General features: G+C 38.0%; 1 protein-coding gene across 4 annotated transcripts in view; it reads right to left on the reverse strand.

The window, feature by feature from the left end:
• Positions 1–1,721: 1,721 nt before the first annotated feature.
• The window catches only part of RC3H2 (ring finger and CCCH-type domains 2), a 48,002-nt gene continuing 25,493 nt past the window's right edge, over positions 1,722–24,230 (reverse strand). Inside the window, exons 10-21 of one of the 4 annotated variants that reach the window (XM_057313741.1) lie at positions 18,544–18,852; positions 13,999–14,213; positions 12,711–13,144; positions 11,938–12,108; positions 9,795–9,911; positions 9,222–9,435; positions 8,901–8,985; positions 8,541–8,622; positions 8,319–8,453; positions 7,954–8,061; positions 7,708–7,856; positions 1,722–7,069 (exon numbers count right to left, since the gene is read on the reverse strand). In XM_057313741.1, coding sequence (XP_057169724.1) covers positions 6,874–7,069; positions 7,708–7,856; positions 7,954–8,061; positions 8,319–8,453; positions 8,541–8,622; positions 8,901–8,985; positions 9,222–9,435; positions 9,795–9,911; positions 11,938–12,108; positions 12,711–13,144; positions 13,999–14,213; positions 18,544–18,852 — 2,215 coding nt within the window. In that variant the 3' untranslated portion in view covers positions 1,722–6,873. Of the gene's footprint in view, positions 7,070–7,707; positions 7,857–7,953; positions 8,062–8,318; positions 8,454–8,540; positions 8,623–8,900; positions 8,986–9,221; positions 9,436–9,764; positions 9,912–11,937; positions 12,109–12,710; positions 13,145–13,998; positions 14,214–18,543; positions 18,853–24,230 lie in introns of all 4 variants that reach the window. The other 3 variants (XM_026513917.4, XM_026513919.4, XM_026513918.4) reach the window with 3 other exon arrangements.

Genomic DNA, 24,230 nt, shown 5'->3' on the forward strand with positions numbered 1-24,230 from the left:
TAATGTGTAGATGTCTAATATCTTCTCTCTACAACAAATCCTGTCAATTGCTCTCTCCTGCTTCTCGGATCCACCTCTCTCCCTCCATCCCTGCTGGGCCATGCTCTGAACACTTCTTACCTAGATTGCTGACCTGGCTTCCCTGCTGGTCTATCTCCAGCTTCACCTCACTCTACTACCAAAATGATCTTTCTTAAACCCCAGATTGTTCAGATCATCTAACTTCCAAGACTCCCTGTCTTTTTATTATGGTATTTAATGTCCTTCATAGAGATTCCTACCTATCTCATCTAGCCATGTGAATTCAGGCAAATTTGCTAAGGTGTCTGCCTTGGTTTTCTCATCTGTAAAGTGGTGACAGTAATGGTCCTAGATTTTAATATACCTATAGCACTTAGAACTGTGTCTGGAACATGTTAAGTGCTCTAAGAGTTAGTTAAGCTGTTCCTTAAACACTCTTTCCACTGCCACACCGTTAAAACAGGCTCCAAGCCCCACCATCCATCACTACTTTTGGGAGGTGGAACAGACTTGAGTCCTGAATTTGGACTCCACTACTTTTTAGCTAGGAGGTCTTGGGCAAGTTACTTCACATCTCGGATACAAACTAAGGATAAGAGCTACAGTGAAGGGCTGTTAAGGAAGCTGGAGTGGGTTGCTGTGAAGGTAGAGGTGCTCACGGTGTTTTCCCTCTCTCTACCTGGTGACATATTATTCAGCCTACGAAGTCGAGCCTGGGATCATTTCTCAAAGAAGCATCTCCCCTGGCCCACCCCCACCTGCCCCATAGTTTCCCTTCTGAAGTTTCCGTACACCCTACATTAGGACATAGCTTCCTCAGCTGCTGATTCAGATTCGTCTTTCCCTTTTCCACACTGCGAGCTTCCAGAGGAAGAGTTCATGTTTTATTGGCCTTTAACCTTAATGACCAGCATAGACTGGAGCTTAAAATGTATCAGCTGAGTGAATGAGTACAACCAGGCAAGGCCCAGTGAAAATGGTGTTTCGATCCACTCAGGCCGTTATCTGTTCATATTCTGAGGCTCCACAGAAGTGTCTTTGTACTTCTAGGACACATGATTTATGAGTTTGTCCTATTTCATTCCTCCCCTAGACTGTGAACTGCTAGAATTATCTATCTCCTCATCTGCCATAGAGAAAGTACTTTATCTGTATTTGAATAATTGAATTGACTGACTGGATTGCAAAATATTCCAACCTCCCTGGTCTATTTATTCTTTCGGATCCTTCCCAGGCATGTATGCATGAGGTAGGTGATTATTTATTTATCTTAAAGATTTTTTAATTTTATGGGCACCTGGGTGGCTTAGTTGGTTACGCATCGGACTCTTGGTTTCGACTCAGATCATGATCTCATGGGTTGTGAGACTGAGCCCCGCATGGGGCTCCATGCTCAGTGGGAAGTCTGCTTGAGATTCTCTCCCTCTGCCCTTCCCTCTCAAATAATAAATAAATCTAAAAAAAAAAAAAAAAAGATTTTTAATTTTAAGTACAACCTACCCCCGTCATGCGGGGCTCGAACTCACAACCCCAAGATCAAGAGTCCCATGTTCTACTGACTAAGCCAGCCAGGCGCCCCGAGGCAGGGGACTGTTTAAATCTCAAGGAGTATCCCGGTAGCTTATTTAAGCCAAAAAGTATACCAAGGATATCAATATAACTAAAATGCACCGTGAACTTAATATTGACACTAAAACAACTTTGAAGGTGGACAAATAATTTTATTTTGTGCATGCAAATACATGTCAAGTACTGCAAACTTTTTCCATCAATTTTCTCTCAAACACTGAAAATCATGATGCTCTATTCTGTGAACAGCCAAAGCTAATATCTCTTCACTTCAGTGCTACAGCAAAAACACACGGATTCACTCTTTGCTATTCACTATCGTCACAACCCTCATTGTTCCATCTCTGCCCTCCCCCCACATACAGGCCTTATAAATCCTAGCCTTCCCCATTTAATCCTATTCCTATAGCACAAAGGGAAACATTACAATTTGGAAATTCAAATTGAAATAAATGGAATAGAATTTATTCCCATATATATTCCCCATTTCATTGTACAGAATTATTTTAAATTATAGTTTTAAATAGAAGCTGAGTATATGCCTTAAAAATGAGCATTAAATCCATCTTAGAGATGGTGCCTGCTTTTTACATGATGGGTGTACACCATCTTTAATTTCATTTACATTTCAATCGAACAATAGATTTGCAAAGAAAATGTCTAATACAGACGTAAAAATATTCACACTAGAGCTTCACAATCGGTTGTACAATTGACAAACAGGCCTCTTTTCCCAAACTTTCCAGCTAAGCAAATTTATAAAATGTAATCAATGCAACAAGAAAAACATTTCTCTTTCACTTCCAGGGAAAAGAATATGCAATAAACAGTATAAATGCAGACAGCAGTTGCTGCAAGCTAACCACGATACTCCCAAGTGGCTGTACAGTGGATATGTGCAGTACGAATAAAAGCCACATGTGTTGTATCACAACTACAGTATAATTGTTTGCCCAGCTAAGAGAATGCATGCACTTCCATGCCTTGGGTTATAAAGTGAGGCCTAATTCTCGACAGATTGATGGAATATATGCAAATGACCTTGGCTTTTGGCAGTACTAAGTGCAGCCAGTGTCTATGTTCCACTGGTTTGAGGATATTTTTTAAATTTTACTTAAAAAAAGAAAAAAGTTGCCAATTTCGGATTTGGGGGAATAACTGCTCTTGGAGTAGAAATAAGACTCCACTCAAATGTGGGGTGTTCCGATCAGTGGCCTTGACTCCTTGTATTCCCTTGCCAGCAAAGGGATACAAAGAAACTGCTAGTATAAAGGAATAACTAGCAAATGTATTCAATTTATCCAGAAAATGGGATACTCCTTGAGCACTTTCATTTGTGTTCTGCTTGCAGAAGGGGTTCTTATGAAGGAGTTACAGTAAGTGATCCCATCAACACTCTTCCATCACTAAAACACAAGAAAAGTTCTTCCAGGAAACTAATACATAGTTGCAATGCAACTTTTCCCTTTAACTGCTCAGTTACCAATACTGGTGACAGTCTGCTCAGAAAACCACACCAAGAAGCTAGGGAAGAAATATTCAGATTCAAAGTTGAAATCACATGCTGAATCTGATCATTACAATTCCACCCCTGTCAACTAGACAACATGGGCTTTAACATCTAAAATGCAAGAGCAAGCTAGATGGTTTTTAAAACAACGTTTTCAAATGTTTAAATGATCCCATTTTAAATTCCTAGAAATTGCTGTGCATCCTGTAATTTTCTCAAGGCAGCATATAAAATTGGGATGTGCTTTATATACTTAGAATCAACTCGAAATTTGAGTGAAAGTGACTAGATCCATACAAATGGGATATTTCAGTTCTCGTATAGGAGGTGAGGTTTCTTTTATTATTCTCTTGTGAGAGTAAATAACTACTAGTAAAAAAAATCAGTGCCACTGACCCGGTGAAGTACTACCTTCTCTTGAAAATTGTAACGCACGAACTCCATGCATGACACTGGCTTATCAGGTGGTACTGAAACGAAGTCATGGCAGGAAAGGCAAGGGAATCTGCTCTGCTCAGGTGCCAATTAGACGAAATACATACATCACTTTCTCAGGTTTTAGAAAATGAACTGACATTACAAAAGAGAACTACTGAGGCTACATTCACAGAATCTGAATGAGGCACATGGCCTTCAAAGTGGGACTTAGAAATGGAAAAACAAAAACACAAAAAATAAAACAAATGCCCCACCATTTTCCCACTTTCCAGACCTCAGACTACTTTTTCCTAATTAGACCACAGGCACCATAAGCAGTTAAATTAACCGACATTACATCTTTCCTCTCCTATTGCCTTATATACTGATTTCAAACATATGTACATCACAACATGCTGGTAAAAGGGTCAAATGACACAATGCACCCAAATTTAAAAAGTCACATCCTTGGTCTGATTTGTAATTTTTTTCCCTCCATGACATCAGGGAGTAACTTTCTGAAGAAGGATCAGAAAAATTGCTCTTTCTTCGAAAGGGGCAGAGAACCAGTCTTTCCTTACGTGAAACCCACCATGAGAAAAAGAAGACGGCTGCTACACAGATAAAGGATGCAATACAGAATAATCCCGACACAGAAACAATTCCTGTGCTGTTAGTGAGAACAAGAGTAAGATTTGAAGAACAGGGCGTTATTGTTTTCTGGGATCACCTGCTGCAAGACAAGCATTATTTTAATATAAATATTCTGAGACATATCAATAAGGTTGGCAGGTATATACATACACTGATGCAAATGTGATTTCACTGGACAAGTAGGCAAACACCTAAGCAGTTTATCCCAAACCCCTCCAGCAGAGCACAACCAAGTTTCAAAATTTCAATTTTAAAATTAAAAAGATAAGGTTAAATACACAAGATCAATTTATGTAGTATATATTCACCCTCAGAACGTGCTGAAGATGTTTTGCGTAGTTCTGTTGCACAGAGGGTTCTTTCCCTGAGGGCACATAAGGAGCTCTCAAACTGTTAATAGGTCTCTATTTTGTAACAAAATAGCAATTTTAAAATCTTAAAAAAAAATACATTACCTTCAACATGGAAGATCTCACTATTTAAATATCCATGAAATAGACATACTGGTTTGCATATCCTTTTTGGAAATACAAACAGCAAATAAAGTACATTGGAAGCATTTTAAATGTAATAAGCGCATATTTATAGAAGGGTTCTGATATAAATTATATAACAATCATGTTCCTGTAATATCCTAGGCTAATTTATAATGTCAGAAATAAGTTAATGTAACATGGTTTAAAACTCTCATTCCTATTCATTTCAGGTTACAGAGTGAAATAAATAAAATGTCTTTGTAGGGATAGGGAGCACTGGCCATGGCAAAAAGGTACAGTACTAACCGAAGGAAACGAAGTCAAGGCTACTGTGCTGTTATGCTACGAACAAACGTCTTCATACATCTGAACAGTAAATAAATGTGTAAGATCTTCCATACTGACACCAGAATATCAAAACTACCCCTTTGTTTCTCAGGTATATTTACAACTTATCAGTCACCTTATGAGCATGTTCATTAAGACAGGTTATCAAACACCAGTATTTACTCATTCTGATCAAGAAATTTCAGGGAAATGTCAACCCTCCCGCCCCTGGAAATGTGCACAAAACTTTTTATCAAAATCTTATCTGATACAATGCTGTGGTTTTGTAAAACAACTAAATAGCTCAGACGACCAATAACATGATCCTGTTTAAGCATCTTGCTAGCAGGAAAAGCCCTTACATACAGTACACCTGGTGAAAGATCAGCTTGGCTTAAAATATTCCAGTACAATTTTCAGAGTAAACAACTTCACAGAAGTTAATTAAAAAAATAATAATAAAAGTCAAACTAATCTCAAAGAAACCGGGGGGAAAACAAAGAGACAAACTATAGGTAAGATCACCAGGAAGGAATGCCCAGCTTTTGTTTCCAAATGTTGACTGAAATTTAGGTTTCAGTAAAATACCTCCCACAAATCTGGGGCACGGCTGGTTGAACATACTGCATACTTCCAGATGCCAGGTCCAAACACTTTTCAGTCACATTTAGCAGGGCAGAAATTATTCGTGTTTTTAAGTATGAATAAAGGTTAGCCAATGTTCTATTATTACATGGTTCATAGTCTTATCAACCTAACAGTCAGAAAACAAGGAAAATTAAACCCCAACGTGAAGTAACAATAAACGATATTTAACCAAGATATTGCAATGAACATCTAAATTAATTAGTTAAAAAAAAAAAAACAAAAAAAAAAACAACCCAGCAATACCATCTTGTTAGTCAGTGCAAACGCTACATACAGGGTTTTCTCAAGAAAGCTGAAAGCACCTGATTCTTTTGCCAAGTCATCAGAGTCAATAATGTACAGGCTTAAATCTGCATTTTAAAAAACTGCCATTACATTAGTGCATAATTTATCAAAATTGTAAAAACGATTCTGCATAACTTAGGAGAATTTAATATCTAGTACATCAGCTGAAAGACTTAGGCACTTGGTTATATATTTAATTACTTACTTCAACAAGTAGCCTGTGTATAAATATTAACAAAGCAGAAACTATTCTTGAAAAATGGAAAATTAAAAAAAATTTCAATGCTACAGATAAAAGCACTGCACCACACTCCTACATATAATGCAGTAAAGAAAGCTAGTATATAACCCTGTAAAATTCTATGGTAAGAACGTCTAACTCCACTCTTCAAAGTAAAAAAAAAAAAGAAAAGAAAAGAAAAGAAAGAAAGGAAGGAAGGAAGGAAGAAAGGAAGGAAGGAAAAGAAAAAAAAACCCATGCAAAGTCCCATGAAAAAGATAAATAAAGCAGCTGGAATGAGATGGAAATTTCTCTCAGCAAAACATAAAATAGAAATAAATAAGTTAATTAAGTCTACTTTCACTAGATGTATCATTGTAGGATCCTGCTAGTTTAATAACTGAGTTGTTAATTTTCTATAGAAGCCATTTAAAATAGGAAATGGCTCAGTTACTGCACCGGATTGCTACAAACTCATAAAAAGCTGCTTGAAGCTTAAGTTAAATGTCCAAATTCCAATCACCTCTGGAAAGTGAACGTGTTACCCTAGTAAAGTAAATTTTCTTTTTTTTTCATAATGCTAATGCAAGAGGGCTTGAAGTATCAAAGAGTCCACAGGAAATGGATGCCCCCAGTAATATCTTTTTTTAAAAAAAATATACATTATATAATATATATTATATATATAAAAAGCTAGTGTAAATGCTTCCATGGTATGGTCACAAATTTGAAAGATGAACCTCCTTTCAGCTGTTAACCATCTTCCCATTTGCAACAGGTTTTAAAAAGTCGTTTTTATCTTCAGACATAACATGAGTTTTCAGAATGAGGTTGCCAACACTGACAGACGTGGTGATGGGGAGGCAACTTGCATTGCTAATGGACACTGGGAGTGGCTGGCTAAAGCAAGAAGTTACCGGCAGAATTGTTTTTTGCTCCTCCCTGGGAGAAAATAAATGACATGGAAAACAAATTAGCTTTAAGTGAAAACTTTAAAGAATAACCATACATGCTTAATACAAGTTGTAACAAACTTTAGGAGCCCCTAGCAAAGGCATGTCTTTATCACTAAAAAGTATCCATGTTCACTAAGAAAAAAGTCCCACTTTCCAAAAATCATATTCCAAAAAATAAAATACTGGTTAATTTAAGGCCAACAAACTATCAAGTTCCAGACTAACCCATATTTTTGGCAGTAATTATATAAAATGGCAATATTAAATCCAAGAGTATCTTCACATGATTTTTAAAAAGGGAAATCCTACATACAGGTTTTAATTCTCCATTTTGCCATCTAGAAGTCTGCCGACCAGACTGAGAAAGTATAATCTGATGCTGGAGCATGAGGACAACAACATTTATCCCAACAAATAAAGTTTCAGGCCCCTTAAATGGGCTACTATGTTTGTTCAAATTTACCTCTTCTCTCCTAAAAATCGAGACTGACCCAATCATGTCCTATTACATAGGGTCTTCCCCTCATGGGATAAAGCCAAAAATGCATTTAACACTGCATCTATTTCTCTTTAAATATTTATAGCCTACGTCCACTGGTTAGGAATTATCTGTCTAACACTCACAGAATCACATGGTCTTCACCTAAACTCTGTCTCTTCTGCTCCAGCGGCTCCTTTTGGTGCTGCTGGACTGGGTGCCCGTTTTCCACTGCTGTTCCATTCAGCAACTGATCATTTTGAGAACTGATACCAAGCTGTATGTCCAGGATCTCCTAAGAAAATAAAATGTTAATCCTTCACTATGAAAGCACTTTACACTTTCATTGCCAATGGAATAAAGCCTCCTAAATATCTAATTGTGGTACTTACTTCAATTTGTTCACCTTGTCCATCAGGTTCATCAGTATCAAGTGCCGAAAGCTCTAACTCAATATCCCTATCAGGTTTAGTATCGCTTGAATCTTCTGTATAATCACTCTGTAATTAAGAAAAATGCTGATTTTATACCTGTGGAAGCTGGGGCTTCCCTTTTAGATTAAAATGGGAATCCCAATGATTGAAATAAGGAATTATATAAGAAATCTGGTACTACAATTTTATTTCTATTCTGAGTTTTAAAAGCAATCATCCGCCAGAAAAAGGCACACTAACATGCGCTAAGTAACGGCAGAAACCAACACAACAGCAAACAGTAAATACATTACACACGAAGCTGGGAGATTCAGTTTCTTTACCTCTCCGTTTCTCAGTTCAATTTCCTTGCTTAGAAGATTTAAGGTAAGGTGACGGCCTTCATCCAGGGAATTCCATTTCTGTTGCATGGCCAGAGCATTGGCCTCCCTCTGAAGAAGCAGTGAGTTACTCTTGGCCTACAGGAAAGAAAAAAAAAAGTAAAGTTAGCTTCCAACCGCCATTTTATTTTTTAAGAATTCAAAGCTGAACAACACAGAGCCTACCTGCTGAAGTTCAATGCTCAAAAGGTCTCCAGTACTGGAATGCTTTCGATGACCAGATAAATCAGTAACAATGAATCTGTCCCTTTAAAGAGAAACAAGTTTATAGAGTTATAAAAGTGAAATCAATGAAGCAACAAAAGCAGGAATGGCTATCATATGCCATACATGTTTTCGGTAAGGGATCAACCCTGAAAGTTTCAGTTGTCATTCCAAATGTACGTTTTCTTTCAGAAATTTGTTATATAGCTAGATTCATCAAAGCATACTTCACAAATAATCGGGGGGTAGGATCTATACTCTTGAGGATAACGTACAAGTCTGAGAATAGAGAATCCAAGAGAAAATTAAGAGTAACATTACCGTTCAATATAGTGTGCTGATGATGTGGCCTCGTTACCATATGAACTCCACCTTGAATCAACAGCATTGACATAAGGAACATAATCTACAGAAATGCAGAAAAAAACAATGATCACAAAAATGAAAAATCACTATATAAATGTGAACATACATTTTTAAGAAAAGATCCCTAATTTTATCCAACCACCCATGTTCTCCTGGCTAAACCATTTAATTCTGAGCTTCCTATGATTATTAATGGAGGGAAATGTTCTGTACCTCACAAAATGAGGATTAAAAAGCACGGTGTTAGAACATATCAGTATTAGTAAGGTGGATTACCTGATACACTGATAGGCTTAGTGGCACTTCCTTGGGAAGCAGTGGCCTGGACAGGATCCGTGGTATGGTAACCTGTACGTGAAGATCTGGAAATTGCACCCCATTTTGAGATGATAGGTCCATCACTAAATGGAATTATTGGGTCTTCTTCTTTTGTCCTTCTCTGGGTTTCAAATAGATGCACTCTTCTCTTAACATCTCCACTGTCCAGGTCCTGCACAAACCAAAGAAAATCAATAAAGGCACTGCTGGCAAGTACTTCAGCTAGTGATACAGATACACGCTTTCAAAAGACATGTAATTAAGCTTTCTGGTAAATTTAACACTAGCTATAGATCTCAGCGGTAATCCAACATCTATTTTAAACCACCGAACTATGCTCAAATAATTTTAACATCAAATGCAATGTATTTCAGACTTACCTAAATATAACTCTGCTGCTTACAGAGGAGTTATATAGTAACAATATGAAGATGAAAGCATTCAATCACTCTAAAACTTGAGTCAACATGCATGATATCCCCCCGCCCCCCCAAATCATACCATTAATACAGCATTTGAATTAGCAATTACATCTCTGGGCTCTGAATCGATGGCATTTATACAGGAGCCTATGGTGCCACAAGACCAGGGAGAATAATGAGAAAGATGATCTTCTTCAAATTTTGTACCACTCACACTCTCAGAGAACTGATTTAAAAAAAAAAAAAAAAAAAGGCATAGTCAGTTAGTACAATTCTTAAACTTAAAAACTTGTAACTAAAAAGAAGTAACAATTACAGAATATATAGGACTTCACAGTGAACAATTAAATCTTCAATAATTAATATAAAAAACTGTCATAACAAGTAGTATCTATACTCTTTGTGTTTATATTGTTCATTAACAGAAGATAGAATGACTGCTCTTTTTACTTTGTCCCTTCAGTACTCGTAAGAAACCCGACTGACACTATCAAAACCAATCAACAAATATTTGCAGCATGCCTTAAGCATGGACGAGGTACTCCAAAAAATGAAAAAAGCAAACACACACAGACCACAGTCCACAGTGGTAGTTTATAATTCTCTTGAGAAAAGACCAACATGAAAATACGGGAATATAAATGATAAACCATGCAAGATTTAAAAAAAAAAAAAAAACAACTCAAAGGCAGCTCTCTGGAACTAGAAGTTAACAAATTTTAAAGGGACTGTCAGAATTACAGGATCAGAATAATAAGTTGTAATAATCATTAAATCTCGTTTACTGATTATACAGATACAGAAAGCCAAGGCCGAAAAGGTTAAATTACTTAGCCGAAGTCATATGGCTAGCAAATAGCAGAGCTGAGTGTCAGGGAAATACTTTTTTTAAGTATCTCTACACCCAACATGGGGCTTGAACTCACGACCCCAAGATCAAGAGTCGCGTGCTCTACTGACTGAGCCAGCCAGGCTCCCCAGGGAAATACTTATTTCTTAAAGCATTAGTATAAAAAATTTAAATACATTTTTGTATCAAGCAAGTGGCAACTCCATTACACTGCTGTCAAGATGTTTAGCTGCTTTTAAGAAGTCTAAGGTGTTTTTTTTGAAGATTTTTAAAATATATATTTACTTGAGAGTAGAGAGAACGAGTTGGGGGAAGGACAGAGGGAGAAACAGAGTCCCCACTGAGCAGGGAGCCCAACAAGGGGCTCGACCCCAGGACCCTGGATCATGACCTGAGCTGAAGGCAGATGCTTAACAAACTGAGCCACCCAGGCGCCTAAAGAAATCTAAGTTTGATGAGGAATTTGGATCTAGTTTAAAAATTCAATGGTTTATTGAAATACTTATGGATGAAAAAATATGATGTCTATGACTACTTTCAATAATCCAGAGGAAAGGGAGGGTACAAATCAAACAAGACTGGCTGAGTAGATAATTAGGGGTGATAGGTACATGGGGTTTATTATATACTATTCTCTCTACTTTTTATGTGTTTGAAATTTTTCATAGTAAGATTTTAAGAAATTTTTTATATTAGAGCCTGTAGGAATGGGAAATCAACCAAACTATAGGAATTAAAAAAAAAAAAAAAAGGTTTGTTCTACATATAAAAGTACCGAAAACAACAGCGTACACTGAAATGATCCTAGTACAAAAACTTGTTTTGTAACAAGAACAACGGGTAACAGTGATATAGAACTGCAAAAATAAAACAGTAGGCATTTCTGTACCTCTTGTGAAGTAGGGAAGAAATGCCCGTGCCAGACCAGGATTCAAATCCCAGCTACTTACAGGCTGAATTTACTACTTGGGCAAATTACTTAACTTCTCTGAGTAGGATTCCTAAAAAATACAGATTTAATACCTGCCCTCTAAGATTTTTGTGAGAATTAAATAAAATAACATTATGGAAATGCTTAGTACAGTGCCTGGCACAAGTAGGTGCTCAATAAATGGTAGATATACATCTTATTAATTAAAACCAGAAAAACAATGAGAACTACACTTCTGGAAAGACTTTCAATTCTTGGTGGGAAAAGGACTGTGACTTCATGGTCTTCAGAGTCTGACAATGCCTAACTGTAGTGCTCATTACATACTCAGTGTTCACAGAACTGAGCAGACTAGACTACACACCAAGCCACGCAAAACAGCCAACACAGCTAAGCCTGGTTTGAAGGAGTGCTCTGAGGTCAGGTGTCTGACCTGCCCTTGCAACATCAAATGATTAAGACCTTTCTTACATCAGTGCGAAAGTCTACACTGAATAGAGGAGAAGGTGGTGTTGGTGACTGTGTTGCCACAGGAAGAGTTGAAGAGACAAGAGGTGCTTTCTGAGTGTGGTACTGTGCCCACTGCTCTGGCTTTCTTCTTATCTGCTCCTCGCAACTGGTCTTCAAATGACCACAAGGTTCCTAAGGGGGGATAAAAGAAACAATCTTAATCATCTAGGGAGCAGTAAATAAATTTAACTATGCTCTGTGGAAATAATGTTAACAGTTTATTATATCTCTGGGACCAAAAAAAAAAAAAATACAGTAGGGAAGTCACCTTAGTCTGTTCTCCACGCATTTAAATGAAAGGGTTAATTTTGAATCCAGTGATGTTAAAAGTACTGTCCGAGCACTCAGTTTTCTGGTTTAGGGAAGTCATTTCTATCTACATGGGAATACTGAAAACAGGCCTGTCCTTGTATTTTGGAGATTTTTTTTTTACTTTCCCATCAGTGTCCTATCCAAGCATAGCATTTATTGAGCATTAATATGTATCAGGTCCAGTTCTAAGGGCTTTGTTTTTCTGATTTAATCCTCACAACAGCCTTATGAGGTAGGTACTACTATCACTGCCACCAAACATGAAAAACCTGACACACAGAAGTCAAGTGACTTCTGTAAGTCACAAAATTCAGAAGTGGAGGAGCCAGAAACCTATACCCGGGAGGTATGACACCAAGTGTGACAGCAGGCTCTTACCCACTACACTACAGTAGCACTCTCCTACTTCCATCATCACTTACCCTTGGTAAAGGCACACTTGTCCTTGGCTCACTTGGTGGCTGACAAGCCACTGAATAATACCCATCTAATGAGTTATATCTTTCTCGCAAAGACGTCTGATAAACAGACGAGTGCATCACATCCATTGGAGGTAAAGAATTGCTTCTAATAATGTCATCTCGTTGGTACATAGGTGGGCGCCAGATGCGCCTGCTGTCGTACACGGGAGCATACATTCCAGAAGGTACTGGAGGAACTGGTCCATATGGCTGCGGAGGAGGAGGTTGGTAAGGAGAAGAATTCATTCGATCTCGAGGGGAAAATGTACTGTAATGATCAGCATATGGCATAGAAGCAGGTGGGAGGGAGGACTCTGGAACATTATTGGACCTCACAAAGCGAGGAACACAGGGAGCCACACCAGCTGGTACCGTTGGAGGTGGTGGGTAGTATCCTTGAAAATCAGAAAGAGGAGTATTTAATGTAATCTTAGTAAAATCCAACATTTTATAAAGATTTAAGTTGAAAGCAGCCTTTAATGTGGGAAAAGAAAGTAAGCTTTGAACCTTACTTAATCACCCCTGCCTTAGAAAGAAACTACATACTTTCAAGACACTACTATATGAAAATCATTAAAGTTCACTATCTTGTTAAACTGCTCCTCAAAACCCCAAGACAGAGCTGTTAACAGATGAATGGTAAGTTTCCTTCTAGGGCATCTACTGCCACAGGTTTTGCATTATGTAATTAGTTAGTTACATTATTGACTCAAAACTTTTGGGGAGCAGAGGTTAAAGACCTTTCAAAATCTATAAAATTGTGCATTGTCTTTCCAAAATTATACAAAAGTATATATAGACCAAACATTCTGCAAACTATTTCAAGGGATTCACAAAACTCCCTGAAGTTCATCCATGGACCCCAAATTTGATGCATAGGAAGGAGAATCTTAAAACTACTGGCATGCAGAATCATCGATTCTTAGGGCAGAAAGAAAACTTAGTCCAAAGGATGGATGGATTTCTTTCTTTCTTTTCTTTCTCTTTCTTTCTCTCTCTTTCTTTCGTAGGCTCCATACCCAGCATGGAGCCCAACACAGGGCTTGAACTCATGACCCTGAGATCAAGACCTGAGCTGAGATTGAAAGCTGAACGCTTAACCAACTGAGCCACCCAGGCACCCCAATTAATTTCTTAATGTAGATATTCTAGGTAAGTGATTCACTTACTTATTTAAGGACAACAAATGTTATATTACAAAACTGTAATATAAAACTTTTTTTTCTTAGAACTATCTAAAATCACTTACCTGTCTGTGGGTACTGTGGGACTTCAAAGGGTATCTGAGTCCTTGGATCTTGAAAATACTGAATATTTTCAGAATGCTGAGGATATACTGGTACTCTAGTTATAAATGGGCTGGATTTTGGAGGCACAGAATTCAGCTCTGTTCCAACATTAGAAGGCCCAGCTGAGGTAGCCGCTACATTACTTACAGGAGTCTTGGGTGGAGAGCCAATTTTACTGGAGAGATAATTTATCAAGAACACAGAATCAATCACTGTCTGTAACTGTTGTCTTCCTCAGTAGGAATTTTTCACAAAGTAATATAGTGAAAACACTAATAGGAAAAACTTTAGGTACTTCCATAGTGAAAAATTAGGCAATGAATTTCATTGGCACCCTCCACTGCTCATTCATAGAATCATAGTAACAGATCTCATATTCTGGCAAAGGCAAAAAGAAATTCAAACAAATCCCAGGCACTAATGCGACCCATCAATCCCTTTTTACTCATTCTTTAAAAAAAGATTTTTCTTAGAGGAAAATTAAAAAAAAAAAATTACTGTTCAAGAAGTTCTCAACAGAAACAATATACAGTTAACCCTTGAACAACACAGGTTTGAAATGCACAGGTCCACTTACAATGCAGATTTTTTTCAATGAATACAGTCCTATAAATGAATTTTCTTTATGTTTTCTTTTTTTAAATACTTTTTATTTTGTTTTTTTAAGTAACCTCTACCCTCAATGTGAAGCTCAAATGCATGACCCTGAGATCAAGAGTTGCATGTTGTACTGACCAAGCCCGCCAGGCACTCCTCCTTCTCCTCCTTATGTTTTCTTAATGACATTTTCTTTTCTCTAGCTAACTTTACGGCAAGAATACAGTATATAGTACATTTAACCAACAAAATCTGTGTTGATTGATGATGTTTTCGGTAAGGCCTGTGCTCAACAGTTAGGCTATAAGTAGTTACATTTTTGGGAAATCAAAACTTATACTTGGACTTCGGACTGCACAGGGGGTTGATACCTCCAACCCCTGTGTTTTTTAAGGGCCAACTGTAGTCCACCAGAATTCTTTGGGACAAAGAAGACAGACATGTAAAAGAAGGGTTGTTCTAGTAAGAGCTAGATAGACATTTTGAAACGTAAACTCCTTGAGAAAAGGCCATTTTTGTCCTTTGGGGGGGGGAGGGGCAGAGGGAGAGGGAGAGAGAGAAACTTAAGCAGGCTCCAAACCCAGCACAGAGCCTGACATGAGGCTCAGTCTCACAACCCTGAGATTGAGACCTGAGTCAAAATCAAGAGTTAGACACCTAATCAATTGAGCCACCTGGGAGCCCCATTTTTGTCCATTTTGTTAACTGCTTGTCTCTCCAGAGTTTTGTTAACTGTTATATCTAGAAGAATTCCTGCCACACAGTAGTTAGTAAATATCTGTTGAACAAATGAAATAGTTCCTGCCACATAATAAGTAGTCAATAAATAACTAGCGGATGATTGAAATGCCAATATATGGTTACTCATTAAATTGATGCAAAATACATAAACTTTTTATTATTTTAAAACAAAGGATTTTCTTTGTTGAGTTACCAAGCAATCAGATCCAGAGGATCTCATCCTGGCTTTCTTATGTCCTATTAAGAAGTCCAACTTTAGGAGGGGCACCTGGGTGGCACAGCGGTTAAGCGTCTGCCTTCGGCTCAGGGCGTGATCCCGGTGTTATGGGATCGAGCCCCACATCAGGCGCCTCTACTATGAGCCTGCTTCTTCCTCTCCCACTCCCCCTGCTTGTGTTCCCTCTCTCGCTGGCTGTCTCTATCTCTGTCAAATAAATAAATAAAATCTTAAAAAAAAAAAAAAAAAGAAGTCCAACTTTAGGGCACCTGGGTGGCTCAGTCAGTTATGCATCTGCCTTTGGCTCAGGTCATGATCCCAGGGTCCTGGAAACCAGTCCCACATTGGGCTCCCTGCTCAGTGGGGAGCCTGCTTCTACCCTCTCCCTCTGCCCCTCCCCACTGTTTGTGCTCTCTCTCAAATAAATAAAATCTTAAAAAAAAAAAAAAAGTCCAACTTTAGCAGAGCTTAGATATGTAGTGGCTCCAGAAAATGCACTTGTTAATGATGCAGGAATTCAGTATGTTGCATCCCAAGATTAGAGGGTTTTTCTCAAACTAGAGAAGCCCTTTTAAAGCTAGAATATAAACAAGGAGTATGGGCTGCTTTTAAGTCTAACACAGCAGATTAGTCTAGCAGATGTTTACTTCTATGTGTGAAATGAAAATAACTAAGGAACTGTGGGTAATAATAGTAGATACAAATTTACTGACTTACAGTTTAAAGATATTTTAGGGCTATGCTTATTCTTTGCAGTTAAATAAAGGCAACAAGGAAAATGATTAGGATTTCCTCATAACAGTAATATACTAACTCTTACTGAGCAATTACTGAGCACATTCCAGGCACTACACAATGTGCTTTAGACAGGTTATCTGCTGCTTCCATATCAAAATGTTATACGCTGTAAAATTTGGATAAGTACTTTGAAATGGCAAATTTTTAGACTTGCCAGCAAAAAGGTATCAAAATCCATGACAAGATTCATAACCTCATGGGATCATGCAAGCTATCTGTAAAAATCAGACTTAAGGAAAACGCTAGCCTCTAGTCACATTCCAGTCAGACAGCTAGATTCCTTCCTACAGCTGTAGCCTACAGGGCTTTCAGGATTCTAGGCTCTTCCGCAGCATGCCTCTCCTGCCTACATGACTTTGCATGTGCTGCTTCCTGTACTGAGGAGTCCTTCCTTCCCAACTATTCATGTTTTTGGAACTAGCTCAGGTCTTCTCTAAGGAGCCTTCCACAATAACTCCCTGCAGAATGGTATTCTTTTTTTGTGTTCTAATAATACTTGGAACACAACTCCACTATAGTATCTCTCAGAATATATTATACGGTCCGATTACATCTGCCTCCCAAACCACACTGTAAGACCCTTCTTAGAAGCAGGGAGTAGTAGTAGCTAGTTCATTTTCATCACATTTCCACCAACTAGCTGGTGTTGGGCACATCAAAGATCCATAATTTTTGAATGAGTAGATGATTTATTTAGATTATTTTTTAAAGCTTTTTCCCTAGTCTTATCATTTAAAAAAACCGAGATATAATTTACCTTTTGAAGGTATACAATTCGGTGATTTTCGGTATCTTCACAAGGTTGGACACTATCTAATTCTGAGACATTTTCATCAGCCCTGAGAGAAATCTCTCCTTGTTAGCATTCATTCCCCAGCCCCTGGCAACCACTCATATACTTTCTGTCTCTATGGATTTGCCTATTCTGGACATCAACATAAATGGAATTCTGTGATAAATGGCCTTTTATAGCTAGCTTCTTTCACTTAACATAGTGTTCAAGGTTCATCCATATTGTAGTATGTACTAGTACTTCACTCCTTTTTTATAGCTGAATACATTCCACTGTACGGGTATAAAACAGTTCTACATTACCTTGCCAAAACCCTTCAAAAACTCATTTCCTAAACATACATGTAACACAAGGTCTCCATAATCTGGTGCCAACCTATCTATCTAATCTTATTTTAACCAGTCCCTAATAAGACTTTCAGTTCTAAAAGGCTGGTCTCTTCAATATCCCGTATAATTACCTATATTACATTATTATATTACATATAATTTCCTAGAAGGCATATAGTAAACACTGACAGACTATTTAGGGTCAACAAAACCTGAACATGTTAAAACTCAAGATTTTAAGACCCTGAAACAGTATCAAAGCATGAGATTTTAGAGGTGGAAGTAACCTTTCAGATTGTTAGAAATAGTAAAAGTTTTTTCTTAAAGCACCAAAACCCTTTCTTATGCTACAACCCAACAGTATTGGTAACAACAACAACAACAACAACAACAACAACAACAAAATAACAGATATTTACTGAGTGCTATTTGGCAGGCACTGTTCAAAGAACTGCACTTACAATTCACAAATCTGCACAACCAACCTATATAGTAGTTGTTATTGTTGTATGATGATGAGTAAACTGAGGAAGACAGATTAATTGGCCAAAGATCAAACAGCTAGAAAACAGTGAGCCAGAATCTGAACCCAGAGAGTTCAGCTCAAGGAGTCCCCTCTTAACTCCCACACATCACTATGGAGTACAGAGAGGACTGTTCTGACTGCAGCACAGGCTGGGGCTCAGCGTCTCACCATGCTTAGCTTTCTACTTAGCTCTTTTCTGCCACTTCTATGGACTCAATCCTAAAGTTCAAGGAAGTTACGTGTGAAAAAAAAAAAACCAATTCTGGTCCAACCTCTCAGTTTATAGTCAAGAAAAACAAAACCCAGAGCTGAAGTGACTTTCTAAGGTCACAGAGCTATTCAACTGCAGAGCCAGGACCAGAACTCAAATTTTTTGGTATTTCATGCTTTTTCTACTATGTGAAACCTTCTGCATAAAAATTCTGATTAACTGCTTTTCCTTAGGATAAAAATACTCAAGCATTTCTAAAAAACTCACAGTAACCATTTTTGGCTAATACTTACTTTTCAGTGACAGACTCTGCAGAAGGCCCAGTAGCATTCTGACCATTAGTGCCAACCTTCCCCACCTTCTTCACAGTCTCCAGAGCTCTTAACGTACTGTCAGTACTACGTGGGATTAGCTGGGAAACACTGTTTTCTGCATTTGAAATTCCGTTTGTACTTGGAACAATTTTCCCCGTTGTTTCAGTACTTCCTATGACAGAAATGACATTTCCGGCTGTGGTTGTGACAGTGTTGTTTACACCAACTTTATTTAGAAGAGGAAATGTTCTTACAGTTGCATTGATCTTTTTGTTCCTTAATCGATACCTGTTTCAAAAACAATCAACATATTGGTGAATATTTCACTAAATCTTACCCTGAAGAGATTAAAAAAAAAAAAAAAAAAAAAGACCATGGAAAAAGATTTAAATAGAAGGAACAGCTTTGAAGAAAAGTTTCTTCAGCTAAATATCAAATACAGCCTACATTAAACTCTGCTGTGATCGGTGCCACATGAAAATATATATGCCATACACACACACACACACACACACACACACACTCGTATACATAGGCAAGTAATTAATACAGCAAGCAAAAAACACAGGTATTCAAAGAAGCCTTTTGAGGGAATAAGAAGAGATCCTTTGAAAATTTTGTCTAATTGGAATATAAAGTACATATATAAAAATGAAAGGAACCATACCAAATTCTTATTTAGCAACGCAGAATGAAGAGTTGACAAAATTCTGTTATTACCAAACTGTCAGAGCATTATATAAATTAAAAAAAAATGAAACCAAAAGTCATTCTTAAACACTATCCCCAAATATGGAAATTTAGTATAATATTTTTCAGATTAGTTTATGCCTAAAGTAAAAAATATTTGGATTAAAGACTTTTCTGATATTAATGTCAGGGTTTTATTTATAGTGGTCAGATATAACACTCTTAATATATAAAGCAACTTGATCTTGGAGTCCATTTAAGAAAATCTGTTTCCACTTGTACAATTCAAAAACTTCATTATAATGTAGTCCTGGTCAATGTTTCCTCTAATACTTTAAAGAGATGAACAACTGTTACATGAATAGAAAAACGACTACACACATTTGAAGTCATAATTACATATGCCTAAATTAATCTGATATTAATGTTATACATAATCAAACATATGGTAATTAAATATAAATAGCGTTAGTGATGAGCAATGCCTTCACAATAGCCTCCCTTTCAGTCCCTCAGTATCTATAAACAGCCTCATTATTCAATCCTGCTCTTCTCCCTCTCTCTCTCTCTCTTACACACACACACACACACACACACACACACACTGACAGAGGCATATGGAGCTCAATAAAAGACAAGTTTCCCCAGATGAGCCTGGCTGAGGGTGCAGTGACAGAACACAAAGTTTAAAAAAAAGACAACAGGTTATAGCCAGTTTATATATGTCATCTCAGAGACTGACTACAAGCAGGGTACGAGCAGACCTATATATTGGAAAGGCAGTTTAGTGGTGTGGAGGGGCCTGCACTTTCCTCAACATGCTCTCTGAAACCTGCTCTTCATTCTTCATCTCAAAGGTTCTTGCATAAAATACCCAGCTGCTCCTTGGTTTCCATCCTCAAAGTACAAATCTCAGCTATCTTTAAGATTAGTCTGGCAGGCAAAAAACAAAGTTTTAATTGTGAGTACCTTGAAAGAGAAGAATTGTACGAAGTAAAACCTTAACTAAGGGAGGTAAAGTAAGTGACAAGTCAGGATACGTACTGGACTTCTAGCAACTAGAATACTAAAGACTTGGACTTAGGATCTGGACCTCACGCTTGAAAAAGCCAATCCAATTATTTCCTATTCTTCTGAAATCAACTTTGAGCTCCCTCAAGTACTCACTCCCTGCCTACCCAGCTTTGAATTCACTATCTACCATTAATTCCTCCCTTGTAAATACCTTCAACTCCCTTGGCTCACTCCCCCTGTTGAACTCACCTGGTAAAACCCCAATCCAATTCTTCACTTAATTCTCTCTTTCTGGGCCTGCTCCCCGGCAGCTGAATGTTGGTGGAGAAAAACCATGCCTTCATGCTCTCTATAGACTCCCTTCAAAATTATGATCAATTATTTAAAATGTCCAAGCAATACAGTAATATGCTTCTCTACTAAATTCACTTTGCCATCTCTAACATCCTTTCCGCCTCCACTCTCCACAGCTCCTCCACCACTGATGATACCGCCTCCCACTTCACAGAGAAAACAGATGAAACCAGAGAATTACTTCTTTCACCGCCAATTCCAGTAACCTTCCTGCACCTGTAACCACATGCTCCCCCCAAAAAGGGATGAAGAGCTCCTGGCTCCTAACTCAGGCCAATCTTGCCACTGGGGTTCTACCAAGGGCCCATCTCTGCACTTGAGCCTCAGGTCCCAAGCCCATCTGCCTTTGCAAAGACTCCACTCCTATAATGACCTGTTGTTCTAGTGCACCATCACTTCATTTCAGGCGTCTCCTTACATGTCATATCCTCTGAGATACCTTCCCAGACAGTCTTATCTAAAATATCTCCCCTTTCCCAATTGTTCTCTTTCTCCATACACCTTGTGTTATTTTTCTCCATAGCATGGATCAGTACCAGACATTATGCTTTCTATTTATTTGCTTTATGTCAATCTTCTCTACTACAATGTAAGCCCCAGGAGAGCACGGATTTTTTCCTTTCTTACCCACCTCTCTATCTTTAGCACATCATACAGTGCCTGTGCATACTAGGTGTTCAATAAATATTTGCTGCATGAATGCGGAATAAGCCTCTCACCTCATATGGCCAAGAGAACTAACTACTGGTTTTCTACCCTAAAAGCATTTCCCACCTCAGTAAAATACATTACTTGGTTGTGCAGGTCCCAAACCTTGGAGTCATTCTTGATTCATTCAATCTATCAGTTCTATCAGCCTTATTTCCGAAATATATCTCCAATCTGACCACTTTTCATCATTTCCGTTACTATGGTCCTAGGACCAAGATACCAATCTTGAACCTGAACCACTATGGTTTAATTGGTCCCCAGACATGCAGACACTTAGTGACATTTCTAAAACAAAATTAAAATCTCATTGTTTCGCGGTGGCTGGCTGGCTCAGTTGGTAGAGCGTGCAACTCTTGATCTGATCAGGCTCCCAAGTTCAAGCCCCATGTTGGGCACAGAGCTTACTTAAAAAATGAGTAAGATTTAAAAAAAATCTCATCGTTGCATTTGAATAAAACCATACAATGGCTTCCAAACTCCCCACCACGGTCCGTAAAACCAGTATGATCTGGCCCTTCCCTACCTCTCCAATCTTATCTTTTGTCGTTCTTCTCATTCTCCATCTTCTAGACACACTGGTCTTGTTTCTACTTCCCACACATGCCAAGTTTGTTTCCACCTCAGACGTTCTTAAAGTATTTTATCAGTAACTGAGATTGTGTTTACATGTTTATTGTTCCTCTTCCTCCACTAGAAGCACCTCAAATAGTACCTAGCACTTAATAATCATTTTTATAAATATTTGTTGAGCTGGTTGATCCCAGGCTTTTGACGCTCTCCAGAATGCAGCAACTCTTGGAAACAGGATTCTAATACTCTACATTCTAAGATATATTCACATAAATATTTATTTTTAGGAGAGATTGTTGGGAATTTACATTTAGTTTGGTTAGAGAGATGCATAGTAGTGAAAGCAGGCTGGAGTAAAATTAATTTATTTAAGTAAAACAAATGTTTGCTCCTGGTGTATCATGTGAAATAAGACAAAGGTTTTACCCTAAAAAACCCAGAGATAGGTACCAATATGTATATTTTTAGCCAATAGGATAGTGACATCTTCCACTTCCTTAATCCTTTGTGTCATCCTGTTTTTTTCTTCTTCTTTTTTCACACAGCAACGGAGAATGTAAGGCCGGTTGGAAATATGAATTGTAGATTATTTGCTCTTTCAACATAAATATTCTGAATTTACATATCAGATACTTGCTAAGTGCAGAAAATATCAAGATGAATTACCCACAGGATAAATGAAGTCTAGTGAAAATACACATATGCAAATAGATAATTGCAATATGACAAAGAGAATTGGATTTTATAAAGTTACCAAGAATAAAGCACTACACCAGCACAGTGAAGGAAGCAACTAACACTGCCTAGGAAGTCAGGGATGTCCTCAGAAGGAAGCTGACATCTGAGTATAACTGGGAACAGGAGCTCTCCAAATAGAGAAGAGAAAAGCATATGATATAGAGGGAAAACACGTGCAAGGAAAGAATGAAAGAATTTGTGTAGTAGTAAACGTTGATTAACGAGATGTGCCTTAAAAAAATAAAGACTGCAAAAGGTAGAGTAGGCTGGAAAGCTAGATTAGGACCAGATCCTGTGATATACTGAGGAACCAATTAAGAAGCAGAAAATGGACATGCTTAGATGCTTATCTGCAAAAGAAAATCTCAGTAGCAATGAAATAGCCAGCATGAACATAAGAAGATGCCAGGTTAAAGGCCAGTAGAGTACTAAATTGATAAATTGGGTAAACACATGTGAAACACTAAACATGGTACCTGACACCAAAAGGGACCAGTTAATTTGGCTGTAATTATTATCTTTATACTACTATTATCATTTCAGGGAAAAGATAATAAAATTCTGAAGTAGGTATTGGAGATGGAGAGTAGAAAGCCAACTTGAAAATATAAGAGGTAAAATGGATTTTCAGCTAGGGAACCGGTCATGGGTGGAATGGCAATGAAATCACCATTTCTCCTCTGCCTTTGTTAAGTCTAAGTACTCCCAAGCAAGGTGCCCAAAAAGTTCTACTTTAGCTAAGAAGCTCTATTTCAGGTATGGGCAAGCTCAATAGATCTCCTAGAGTCTCAAAAATCAGCACGATGTAAAACTCTGTATACAGAGCTGCTTCGACTGGGTGCAAACAGCATCTTTTTGTCTTAGGACTTCTGCAACCTCTCTAGGCTCTTCCAGTAGGGGAAGAGAAGCATGTTTCTACTCTTTTTAATGCACACACACATACCATCTATCACGTTACTGCTGCTGTGGAGCTCATCATGTACAGGGCTCAGTGCTAGCAACTGAGGAGAGGAGACCGTAACCAACAAGACAGATACAGTCCATTGAGCTTACACTGCAACAAGGCAGACAGTCAATAGATGAGGGGTCAGCAAGCTACCTCGTGTGGGCCAAAACTGCCTGTTTGTTGTAAATAAAGTATGTAGCTATGCCTGTTTTATGCACTATGGTGGCTTTTTTGCTAGAATGGCAGAATTGAGTGGTTGTGACAGTTCAGTGTACGATCGACCAAAATGAAAATATTTACTATCTGGACCCTGACATAAAAGTCTGCCAACCACTAAAATTTACCCTAAGTTAATCATAATTTTGATAAGCATGACAAAGAGAAACCTGGTTTAGTATGTAATATTGGGAGGATCCCCCCCAAAAAAGTGAAGGATAAGCTAGGCGAAAGAAAAGATCCAAAAGCAAGGCCCCAAGGAACAGCAAGACGCAGAAGACCTAAGGTGGGAAGGAGCATGCTGCATTCCAGGCACTGACAGAAAGTAAGTGTGGCCTGAGTATAGAATACAATTCAGGAGCACTGTGAGATAAGATCAGAAAGGTAGGCATATAGATGATGCAGAATCCACACTCTAGATTTTATA

This window comes from Ursus arctos, unplaced genomic scaffold (assembly GCF_023065955.2).
Source record: "Ursus arctos isolate Adak ecotype North America unplaced genomic scaffold, UrsArc2.0 scaffold_18, whole genome shotgun sequence".
NCBI lineage: Eukaryota > Metazoa > Chordata > Mammalia > Carnivora > Ursidae > Ursus > Ursus arctos.